The sequence below is a fragment of the Centruroides vittatus genome, unplaced genomic scaffold, assembly GCF_030686945.1.
Source record: "Centruroides vittatus isolate TY-2023 unplaced genomic scaffold, ASM3068694v2 scaffold_324, whole genome shotgun sequence".
Classification (NCBI taxonomy): Eukaryota; Metazoa; Arthropoda; class Arachnida; order Scorpiones; family Buthidae; genus Centruroides; species Centruroides vittatus.
In genome coordinates, this window is record NW_027122701.1 from 3,675,387 (window position 1) to 3,688,903 (window position 13,517).

Consider the following 13,517-nt stretch of genomic DNA (forward strand, 5'->3'; position numbering starts at 1 on the left):
TCAATAAAAATTATAAATGCTGTAATTGAAAATTTAAAAAAATAAATATTGAATAATAGAGCATCAAAACTTATAAAATTACAGAGTAAAAATTCTCTAAAAAGCAAAATAAAATTACTACTGTATAAAAATTTTAGAACTTTTGTTGAGAATTAAAGAGATCTTTTCCTTACACATTGTGGTGAATTTGAAATTTTGCACCTTTATGTAAATTGACTCAGTACTGTTAATTCACATAAAGGTGTGAAATTTCAAATTCACAGAAACTTGTAAATGAGGAAATTGTACTTAAAACTAATAAATAAACAACTTTTATATCAAAAGGAAACAAATGATAATTGATCTATCCACCTGTTCTGCATATTTAGCTCTTTCTCGTATTTCATTGCAAATAGAAATTCAGTGGCAATTGGTAATTTAAAATTTATTGACTCAAATGCTTTTAAAATTTGGGGGACCAAAAAAGCATGATATATCGAGTGGCTACTGTATTACAGTATATACAGAAATTTTTAAAATGTGTTTAACCATAACAGATTAAAAAGAAAATAACAATTTTTACTGCTATTTTGCTGAGTTTTCCTTCTGTGTTTTCACTTTGTTTTGTCACTATTGCCCTCACTTTTTATTCACTTTTTCTGTATTTCAACTCGCTTTTCTCACTTTTTCAGAGGGGAAATAGCACTTCCAGGCCTGTTTTAGTTTTATTAATTCAGGTGTTATTTTGTTATTAGCGTATTATGTCAGCTTGCATAGCTGTTGTCTAATATTGTTTATTTGTGTTTCTATTCTCCTTTGCCATGCAGGCTTGTGAAGAGTTTTTGATTTTTGTGCTTGTATCTGTGGATGTAATTTTAGTTCATGGTAGGTCACTATTGTGACTGCACCTGCATAAACTAGTGTGTGAATGTCTGAGAGAGTAGAAATAGAATGTGTACAATCTGATGATATGTAAGTGTTTACTTAGTGTAGTTTTTCCTACTAGTTTAGAAGTGTTGATTTGGCAATGTGTGGCCATTGTGCAGGGTCAGTGTCTGCAAATTTAGTGAGTGCTTACTGGAAAAGAAGAGTGAGGCTATGAATTAAGCCTTAATCTATTTCTGGTAATAAAATGTTGATATAGTTGGCATCAGAGAAAATAGTGGTGGTAGGAGCAGTATTGTCAATGCATGTATCTTGATGATCCTGATGGATAATGTGGTTGATGTTGGAAGTATTTGATTGTTGGTGTAATTGTTCTTCAATTTGTTGTTTGATATGTTCTAGTGTTGTTTGTGGTATAAGGTTGTTATGTATAATTGTTCTTTTTTGATAAACAACCTTTGTACAGCGATTGTGAGATGAGGATAATGTTGTGAAAACAAGTGATGTAACTTATCTGTATGCTGTCATGTCTGCTTCGAGTTTTGTGATAGTGTAGTAAGTATGGATGATAAACTCGTTCATTTCTGATGTCAATTTCATCCGTTGGTGTGGTTTACTTGTCTTAGTGGTTTGTGATTGGATTTCCGTCAAGGTTAGGCCAGTTTCCTACAATAACTGGTGTGGGCATTGCATTAGCCATACCTGGACCAGTGCTGCTTTTCGCACTGGTGGCCAAGCGAGACTGTGACATATTTTTTGAACATCAGCCTCTGTCTAACTCGTGAGTGCAGACCTCGTTAACTTGGGAAACATCTAATTTCATGAATCCCCATATCTGTGGTGATTCACCAAATTGGATGTTTCCCTTATGGTTAAATCCCCACAGATATGATTTCAGTCATTTTGGCTTCATTTCTTCCCATGCTTGCTCCAGATAGCAAAGCTATATAGTTTAACAAAATTATTGAGCTCTCTCACCACAGCAAGTGGTGACTAGTGAGAAAGTTGTTATTATTATTAAAAAGAAGCAAGTTAATGTGTGTTTTTTCTAGAAAAATCATAAATTCTCAGAGAATTTGATTTTAGTTTCAGCTGTTATAATGGTGAGGATATATTTGCAAAATATAATTAGAAAATTTATTGTTTGTCTGTGTTTATGGAACATATAAAGTAAAAAGTTGTGGTTTAATATTTAATTGTTAGATTGATTTATTTTTTTTATATTTAACAAAAAGTTTTAAAAATAAATTAAGATTTGTGAAATAATTATTAAAACATGAAATATATTATTTATTTAGGCTCAAGTAGTACTTCAAGGAAAATCAAGGAATATTATAGTAAGAGAATTACAACGTACAGTAAGTGTATTTTTTTAATATAGTATTGATATTAAAGTTGTGTGTATAATTTGAGAAAATGTTTTATAATTTCAACATGTTTAATGTTTATAGTTGTTTTTATGAGCCAATTAGATCATAAATACTGTGCTTATCTTTGAAAACTAGATGATAAATTTTAGTCTTAATTTAATATTTCAATAAATTTTTATTTATAAACAAGCAGCTTTTTCTGGAAGTCTTGATTGTTATTACATGAAACATTTTTTTTTTTTTGTAATCTAGAAAAGTTATGTAATGTAAAACTGAAACGAATAAGAGTATGAATCATTCTTAATGGAGTCTTTTGAAATTTTTCATATCTGTAAATGGAAGTGTATTTAACTTGTAAACTTTTATTATTCATAATGATTCGAAGATTTTGATTTTATATTTAAACTAAGATTGAAAACTGCCTTTATTTATAAAAAGTTTATAAGAAATTATATCTTAAGTAAGTGTTGTTTTAAAATATATACCATATTTTCACAAATTTTTCAGCATGTTGATCTATCCAGGGAGACCATGAAATCAGATATTCTGTATTTACTTGGGTATAAGACGATCTCGCATATAGGATGAGGTGTGACTTTAGAGTTCAAAATAAAGAAAATTAAATATATTAATACAATTCTAATTTTATTTTGTTTAATCACAAATAAAATATTATGAAATGCATATTAAGGCAAACATGGTTGTTTGCCTTAATATGTGATGAATGGAAAACAAACCAAAACATTATAATGTGCATGAGTGGAAAAAGTTTAGTTTTAATGATTCAGAATGTGCTAATATTCATTAAAAATAACAATTTAACTAATATGAAATAACTACATTCATAATCATTGCTAAGTGACCTGTATTTCATTAATGATTTTAGAAATAACTATGAACTATTTTCTGTGGCCAAATGAGATGCAACATGGTTTTAATTGATGGATCTAGGATTAAACCAATAAACAAAGGGATGTGTGTCTTAATTTATGATAAGCAGACTGTAGACCTATAATGGCAACATGAACTATATACACGGTTTGTAGAAATTATTGCAAAAATGCTTTGGGTTTTATACCAAATAATCACAGATCTTAAAACAATAAAACAATTTTATTTGGAACTGGGGTACAAGGAATGGCATCAGTACAATGTATGTGGTAAGAATTAGGGTTTCTCATTTCCGGTCTTTTGCTTGTCCTGGGATTTCGGGAAAAAAGTGAGCTGTTTCCTAGAATCCCGGAATAGAATTAATTAGTTTTAAGATATAAAAAATATCTTGAAATCGAATGATATAATTATTTTTCATTTTAAAAGTGATTTAATACATTCTGCAACCTCTAAAATAATAATAATAATAATGTTGTGTAAAATATATATTAAAAATTATCTTTGAATTACGTAGAAATTTTCACAAATAGAAAAAATTTATTACTTTGTTGAAAACTGCTTACAGAAAAAAATGTCTTTAAATTGAGTTGAAAATTTAAAGAAAAAAATGAACTTAGATCAAACTTCTAACTTAGAAGGTAATTTTTGTTTTTTAAATAAAACATAATACAAAATATTATTGTAAGTTTTTACAATAATATTTTGTATTATTGTATTATAAAAATATTTTAAGTATTATAATAATATTTTATTATAAAAATATTTTAAATATTATAATAATATTTTGTATTATTGTATTGTAAAAAGGCAAAGATGGTTGATACTCCAATCACTCAATCTGGTTCTTATTTTAGTAATGAAAAGTCCTGATACCAAGAATGCCCTTTCTGATTCAATTGATGTGGGTGGAATTGTCTTTAATACATTTAAGAGAAGACAGATGTTATGTGTTTTTTCACCTGTAGTCTTGAAAACATCTTGTTTCTTTTTGAGATGCGTTGCAGTACTTTTTTCGCTGTCTACTATTCTTGATTTGGCTTTTGTAATATCTCATTAAGTTTATAGCCCAATAATTTGGCACTTTTTTTGGCTTTAATAATCAGGTTTATGAAGAAAAACTTTGTACTTGCATACTTCGTACTTGTTTGTATCCTTGTCCAATTTGCATAATCTAGCATAATGCAGTTATTGAAGCTACTGGGCATGGTTAAAAATTAAGACAGCATTGGTATAATTATTCAAGATATTACAGGTTCTGACAAGTAAAGAATTTTGAGAGTCCTGCCACAAATAAGCTATGTATTGATTATTGACAATCTGTGAGATGCCACAATAAGCAAAAATTTAAAAACTAAATAGGTTTAAAATTAATAAATACGAATGTATTCTGACAGTTTATGAGTTAATTATATTTTCTATTTGCAAAATTTCTTCAACCTTAACACAAAATAAGGAAAAAGTGAAGTTTTGAGATATTTGTGGGATTTCCTGGGTTAAAAAAAGCCGGGATCCTATTAGAGAAATCCTAATAAGAATGAACTCAAGAGGGAGATGAAGACTGTGGGGACGTGTTGAAGTGTTGCCAGGTTGGCCACAACGCAAAGAATCCTTCACTTGCGTATATAGAACAACATAGGTTTTTGAAGCAGTGAAAATGAATGAAAAGCTTGTCTTATAAGTGAGTAAATACGGTGATATTCATATGATAAAAATCAGCATTTTAGTTTATCTCAGGAAATGCCAGTTTAAGTGAGGTTATACATCTCTCTCTAGAGGGTGCATTAAAAATCAAATGAGTTGTGACATGTAAAAATGAATTAGTTTTTATCCTAAAACTGTGAAACTGTCAGCATTACATAAAAAATTAGTTATATGTTTAATTTTTTCTATTGATTTAAAATACTTGTAGAATACCAAAAGTGCTTTTTTTTTTAATGTGTATTTTAATGTTATTTGATTCAAAAATGCAAAAATTAACATACCAAATTTCAGAAACTCACTGTAAATTATCCCAACTCAAATAAATTAATTAACATATGCTTAATGTGAAATTTGAGAGGTGTTATTTTTAAGGTAAGGATAGATTTGTCATTGCAGTTTACACTGACTAACTACTATTACTACTAATGTCAATAAATTGTTAATTGTTTTATTGTTCTGGAAACAAAAACTTTCTTCCTGATTTTAAGTCAGTCAAATTACAATGTTATTATTTTATTATACTGGGAAGAATGTTTTTAACATTTAACTAACAAGTTTTTTTAGATCTTATTAATTTTATTTTTTAGTTTCAGTTTAACTAGCATGCCGGTGACCCTGGGATTTCCAACATGCTGGTTATACGTGGAATGTTAGTCAATCCACAAAAATATGGTTTTACATATGATTATTTACAATCTTATTACTTAGTTTTTTCTAAGAAGATATGAAGCTGCAATGAAAATAGTCGAAAGTAACAAACCTTAAGATATCCAGAAAAACACTGCTGTGTTGCTTATGTATTTAAATGTGTGTGATTTGTTTTAATAAATTCTTATAAAATTTAAAATTTTAAAATATAAGTTTTGAAATTTCAAGAATTTATTAATATAAATTCTTACTGTTAGGTAATTATAAATGAACAAATGATTTTAGAAATTAAGTTTTCAGTTTGAATTATATTACATATATTTTTTTTTATTTTAGAATTTAGATGTTAATCTTGCAGTAAACAATCTTTTAAGCAGAGATGATGAAGAAGGGGAAGATGTAGATGATAGTCAAGATTCTTATATGCCTGGAGGTATACTTTTTATCATTTACATAGTGATATGTTCAAGATGTAATTTGTTAATTTCTCTCATTTAAATTTGTAAAATATTTAAATTTGCATATGTAGATGACCTGATATCTTTATTGGATGCTGGAATTCATACAGATCATCCTAGTGTTATTATTGATGCTGATGCTATGTTTTCAGAAGATATGTTTGGTTATTCAGCTTTAAGAAGCAGATCAGGAAGTAGGGGAAGAACAGGTATACTTAGTAAAATTTTCAATCTGAATTTTATAATATAAAAAATGTTTGTCTATATATATATATATATGTATCACACACCAATTATTTATAATTTATAAATAAAAAAATCAAGCCTGAACTGGATTGTTTAAGGTTGCATTTTGGATAAATATTATTTATTCAAAGCAATTGTATAAGTTATGAGGGCAGTTTAAGGCTTTTTCAATTTATGAAAAAGTATAAGAGCATCCCAACTATGTGGCTTTTTTGAGTTTCATATATCACTGATATATGTACTTGGTTAAACCAAGAATAATTAAATTATTATTGTGTTAATATTTGAATGAGGGTCCTTACTTTTTCAGCAGTAGTAACTTGGAATGTTTCTTGTAGTTACTCATTTTTGTAAATAAATTATTTATCTGAAGAATTTTTAATATTGTCAATGTAAATACAGTAGTTTATCCGAAAGCCAATCAACCAAAATGTTTGTTAACTGAAAGCATTCCAGTCGTACTTTGTCATGCTGAATCAAACGTTTTTGATACTAGATTAACTTCCAAAATATAATTTTTTTGTTTTTATATTTTTCAATATATTTATTTTGTTTGTACAAAATAAAGAAATAATTTTTTATGATACAATAGCCACGATTATTATTTTAAAAAATTTACGCTAGGCTTAACATCAACGAAAATTCAACTCATAACGACATGCAATGGAGAAAAATTTCAAAATGGAATAAGTTAATATATTTTTTTCGTCCATTATTGGTTATCCGAAAAATAAGTTATTCGAACAACCCCAGTCCCCAATTAATTCGGATAAACGACGCTCTACTGTATACTCTTCAAATACTAATACAATAATAATTTTACTATTTTTGGTTTAACCAAGTGACATATACCAGTGATATATGAAACTTGTATATTACTGAAAAGTAGTAGTAATAACTTGCAAATTTTCTGTGAAGTTACTTTTACAAGGAAATTATATTTAATTTTTTTTCTGATTATGTTTGAAACTATAATAAACTAGTAATAAAAAAAAATGGAAAAATGACAGTCACAAATTATTTTAGTAAAATACATATAATTAATGTTTAATTTAATTTTTAAATAGTAAAGAAAATGTTAAACAGCAATAGTATATGAATTAAAAGTATCTTTACATCAGAGTAGTAATCACTTTGTAAATTAAATTTTTATTTTAGAAATAAAAAAAACTTAGCATTAAAAAAAATATTTTTTGTAAAATATTATTGATATATCAGTGACTGCCAATTATTTGTAATCTAATTTTTTAGAAGAATAATAAAAGATTAATTTCTTTCATATTAAGTATTAACCAAAATTTTAACTTCTTGAATTAATAATTGAGAATTTATATTTTCTTAGGTGATAGAGATAGAGATGCTGATAGAGATAGAGAAAGAGATTCTATGTTTAGATTTCGTGATCGTCATCAGTACACAACTTCCAGAAGATGGTTAGAATCAGCATTAAGAGACAGTGGAGGTACAGATAAAACAGCAGAGGGATTAAGTATGGCAGAAACAAAGAAGAAAGAATCAACAGATTTGAATCCTCTTTGGCTTTCAGATGAACTTGAATTTTGGCCAGACAAAGTTAGTATATTGTAATATTAATTTTTTGAAATGAAAAATTAATGATCAAATCGTCCATCTCTGATATATAAGCTATATAATCGGTTATGCATAATTTTCATTTTAGAGTAGAAAGGTTGGGAAACAGTAAGTACAAATACTTGTAGGTTGAACAGTTAAGATTGTGGTCTTTATGATACAATTTTACACATTTTATAAGACTATCATTTGAATGTTTTTTATTCCAAATGGAGAATGAAAATTTGTGTGACATATTCAAATCATGAGGTATTTCATCAAATTGAGACATAAGTTAATTTTCAGATTTACTACATCTCTGTAGAATTACAGTGAATATAGCTTAAAATTCCAAGAAATCAATTAAGTTAAATGTATAATATATCAAAAAAAAATTGAAAAGGATTTGACTTTTAGGTAAATAATTTATTTACAGTTTAATTACTGTATTAAGTAAAACTATAAATTTTAAAGATATGTTATATTTTCAGAAAATGTAATTTAAAAAAAAGATCTACATAATACTTTTTATATAATATATAATATATATATATATAAAATCTATTTTAGTTTATTTATTTACTTCAACTCTATATTTTAAAAATTAACTTTCTTTTCTCTCTTTGACTAAAAATATTGTGTCTGCAGAAATAGCTATAATCAGTTGTTTTTGATAGTGAAGATAATTATAAGAAAGAATCCCAAAATGTTATAAAATTGAAATTATGCAAGATACTTTGGTAAATATAATCTTGTTTAATAGATGAAGAGATAATGAAGAATTCAAAATGTTAATACACTGAGTGGCCAAAAAATTAGAGACACCCTCTAATAATGAGTTGGTCCACCTTTAGCTCTGATCACAACTGATATTTGTCTTGGCATGATTTCTCAGCAATGGTATCGACTCAACAAGTTGCTGATACCGTTGCTGAGGAATGTTGGCCCATGCTGACATAATGGCAGCTCTAAGTTGGGTCAGATTGGATGGTGGTGTTTCCAAGCTTTGAAGTGATCTTTTAACTTCGTCCCACAAATGCTCCACAGAATTGAGATCAGGGGACAGCTGGCCATGGAAGCAGGTTAAACTATGATTGATGTTCCTCAAACCAATTTGAGACCAATTGATCATGGTGACAAGGTGCATTGTCCTACTGAAAGTGACCATCTCCATCAGGGAACATTACAGCCATAAATGAGTGTACGTGATTGGCAACGATGTTGAGGTAAGCTCTGCTATTCAGAGATGTGTCCACAATTATCAAGGGACCCAGTGTACTCCAGAAAAATGTTCCCAACACCATAATTCCACAGCTACCAGCCTGAAGAGTTGTCATTTGACAGGAGGGGTTTATGAATTTGTGCTGTTTGTGCCATATTCTGATCCTGCCATCTGCATGATGGAGCAGGAAATGAGATTTATCAGACCAGGCTACTTTTTTCTAGTCCTCAAGTGACCGATTTCATTGTTCCTGGGCTCACAACAGGTGCCTTTTCCTATTTTTCCATGATACCAAGGGCACTCTTGATGGTCTCCTGCTGCTAAAGCTCATCCTTTGCAAAGTGTGTTTTGTTGTGCATTGGGATATGCTTTGTGATGCACCTGCATTGAATTCAGCTGTAATTTGTCGTGTTGTTGCCCTTCTGTTGCTGCAAACTCTGCATGCTAATTACCTTTCACCTCTCTCCGTTCACTAGCCTTTTTCAACCAGAATTGTCCTTATCGCTTGAAGTTTTTTTTTTTCTTCAACTGCCACTCTAAACACTCGAGATACTGTTGGGCGAGAAAATCGTAAGAGAGTCATCATTTCAGAGATGCTGGCACCAGCTCTTTTTACACCGATGATCATCCCTCGTTCAAAGTCACTTAAATCTTTCATATTACCCATTTTGACATTAACTTTCATGATAACTATGGGTACGTTCGTTGAGTTAAACAAGAATGACGTCATCGTTATTCTTGTTTCGTTAGACTTTTCGAACGATTCGTTACAACTAAATGGCTGTTTCTAAAATCAAAGATACGAATGTTGTTAGTGCAGCCTTATCCAAAATATTTTTCTTAGGTTGCTTCGGACGGACAGTTATTTCAATCATTTCACCTTTTAATTCACAATTTAAACACTCGAGTAGATCTAGAAATATCGATATCGTCAGGCACCATTTTCTTAACGAAGTAAACTAACTCTTTCCTTCGTGAGCTTCGTTAGAGTTTCGTTCGATACGTCATCACCGCGGAGCATGCGCACTGAGCGAGACTACTACTTTTCGAACGATTCGTTACTAACACGTTTAACTCGTTCGACTTAACGAACATACCCTATGTTGTCCAAAGCTGAGCATTCCTTATATGGGCAACTCTGTGTTCTTACATTGTTGTCGGACTGGTTTACTTTCAAATAAGGGATGTCTCTAATTTTTTTGCCACTCAGCGTAGATCTCTATCAGAATTTTTAACAGAAGGTTCCAGATAATCTGTATATATTAAAATGAATTTATGTTGGTTTGTCCTTTATATAAATGTTTATTCTTAAACTAATCTGGATCAAAGTTTGTATGAGTATTACTTAGACCAGTGGTGGCCAACATATGGCCCGCGGGCTGGATCCGGCCCACGTAATGGGTTTATGGGGCCTGCAATTAATTTTTCAATATTAGCTACTTAATTTCCAATAATTGGTCGAATGGATGATTTGCAATATTTCATTTTAAAAAAAATTCCATTGTAGAGATTTACAACTTTTGTATATGTCTGTTATCATCTCTTGCCATATCTTGAAAATGAACAGCAAAATTTCTGTTGTCACTGGTTATCGAATTTCTCTTGAACTAATTGCACCTTGTATGAGTATATGTGCAAATATTTTTGAAGTCCTTGTAAGGATGTTCTGGGGATATGAAGTTCATGAGAACTACATCTAGTGGATGTTGTTGCATATTGCTGAATACTTTTCTCAACATGATTACTGTTATCCAGGTTTTGCATGGAATGGGGTCTTTCAACTCATGGCAAGTCAACCACTGAGCCAGTTTAGAGGGCAGGTTTCTTACTTGATAATGATGCATGTGTGCTCTTTGTGCATTCACTATGGACTATGGACCATCCATTTTCAAAATAAAATTCTACAATTTTGGTTTGTTGAGCTGTGCTGTATTTCTCCATAACAAATTTCCAAGATCTGAAGTATCTGAACCCAAAAAAATTATCATTGCTATGAAACTTGTTTTGAATTATTAAATGGTTTTGTGACTTTTGGACTACCCTGTATTTTAAATCAAAGTATTTTTGTTAACCAGTATTGGAGAATCTGACAGAGGAACATATTGGGTTGAAGTGACATCCTTCATAAATAGTTGTCAGTTTTCATGAATAAATAGTTGGGGTCATGATCCACAGTTTAAGAAGCCTAGATTTAGTACATGCCTGACATAAGTGTCAAAGGGTCTACAATGATTTCCCTATTAATTTTTAAAATAATTAACAGAGAGACTTTTGTTACCACCCTGTATACAATTAATCTAGAATAATAATACTATTTAAAACTTTGCTTTACTTCCATTTGATTCTTGTATTTTATGGTTGATGAAGTAAAATAAATAATTTTTGCAGTATTTTATATATTAATAGAGAATGAATAATTCCTCTATTTTATTTTTTAAATAGCTTTCTCAGGGGTTAAAATTTGTACAGTTAGCTGCATTACATTCAGAATTAATTGCTTTGAGTACAGTTGGCCAGATACATCAGTGGAAATGGAATGATTCTGAACCGTATAGATCTCCTGAGGTAAGAAATTTTGTCTATTGTTTTTTATAATAATAATAACAATAACAATAACTCTCCCGTGGTCACCACCTGGTCGTGGTGGGAGAGCCCAGTAATTTTACTGATCCATAGGGCAATGCAGGCTGGTGCATAAGCTCCTGGTAGGGACACCCATGCCAGTAAGGTCTATGGGGAGAAATGAAGCTAAGAGTGACCACACCCACATTCTGTAGAGATATTTATTATGGTGATAACTAGATCAAAGTGTGATACTGGCTCGGACGTCGCCCAGGTTAACAAGGTCCGCGTTCATGGGTTAGGCAGAGGCTCACGTTCGAAAAATAGGCCACAGTCTCTCTTGGTTACCGGTGGCGAAAGCAGCACCGGCCCAAGCATGGCTACTGCAATGCCCTCAACAGATGTGAGGAACCAACCCAGCCTTGGTGTTTCTGTGGCAATGCATCCACAGACCACAAAGGCTGGTAAACCACGCCAATGGATGAAATGGACAGTAGAAATGAACGAGTTTATCATCCGTACTTACTACACGATCACAAAACTTGAAACAAACATGACAGCATACAGACAACAACTACACCATAAATTCACACAACAATATCCTCACCTCATTGTCACTGAACAAAGGGTTGTTGATCAAAAAAGAACAATTATACACAACAACCTTATCTCACAAACAACACTTGAACTTATCAAACAACAGGTTGCTGATCAAATACATCAACAGACAGAAACATCTAACATTAATGAAGATCACGTAACCTGTCAGGATAATCCAGCAACAAGCATTGATAATAACACACATACAACAATTACCACTAATGATACTACAGACACTTCCTCGTCCATCACTGATAACATAGACATGGATTTAGTTAATACGCTCTCACTTATATTTCAGGAAACACTCACTAAATATACAGGCACAGATCCCACACAAAGACCACGAATACCAAAAATCAACACGTCAAAGGAAGTAGGAAAAACACTAAATTATGTAAACACTCACTTAATACCACACTACATTCATTCAATTTCTACACTTGCAGACATTCATACATTAGTTTATGCTGGGGCAGTCACAGTAGTGACACAACATGGACTGAAAGTACAATCACAGACAAATACACAGAAAACACAATTCTATCACAAGCCTGCCTGGCAGAGAAGAATAGAAACACAAATAAATGACATTAGACAGCAATTAGGCAGGCTGACACAATACACTAAAACAACATAACACCCAAATTAAGGAAACAGCTCAAAAACATTTTCAAGAAAATAAAAACACACACAAAACATGAACGTCACAACACACGCATTACAGAATACATTGATACACTAAAACAAAAACTTGCTGCCAAAGCACGTAGACTCAAACGATACAAAACATGTACACTACGAAAACAACAAAATAAATTATTTACAAACAATGAAAAACTCTTTTACAGACAAATTAATAACAAAGCAAACACTGATACACAGCACAGTGGCACACCAACAGAAGAAGAACTCACAACATATTGGTCTTCTCGGTTAATGTTACCCTAGGTTCCGAGATGGCGGCAGGGGAAATTTTTCCCTACGTTGGAGACTGCGACGGGGAAAAAATTTTTCCCTCGATTCAAGATGGCCGCGTTTCCGGCCGCCATCTTGAATTTCTCTGCAGACTCCGCGGACGTTAACCGAAATATCCGAAAGAAAGAAAAAAAGAAAAAAAAAAAAAAGATTTTTTTACTCACTTTTCGATGGTGGTTGCCTACTTTATCCTACTTTTTTTTCCCCTTTCCGATCCATTCTTTTTCCGGTTTTGCCAGCTTGGATACTTTCCTTTTCTCTTTGTGCGGCTCTTTTCTTCCCTGTTCTTTTCGATTCGGCTGCTCTTTTATTGGTCGATTGGCGTTTCCCTGTGTTCGATTTATTACTACTTGGCCATATAAACGACAGAATGCAACCCCAAGAAATGCGACCTAATTTACTTTTAAA

At 31.1% G+C, this 13,517-nt stretch overlaps 1 protein-coding gene across 1 annotated transcript in view; it reads left to right on the top strand.

The window, feature by feature from the left end:
* The window catches only part of hyd (E3 ubiquitin-protein ligase hyd), a 169,577-nt gene that overhangs the window by 35,336 nt on the left and 120,724 nt on the right, over positions 1-13,517 (top strand). The window contains 5 exon segments of the mRNA XM_067286014.1: positions 2,163-2,222; positions 5,811-5,907; positions 6,004-6,141; positions 7,521-7,750; positions 11,412-11,534. Coding sequence (XP_067142115.1) covers positions 2,163-2,222; positions 5,811-5,907; positions 6,004-6,141; positions 7,521-7,750; positions 11,412-11,534 — 648 coding nt within the window.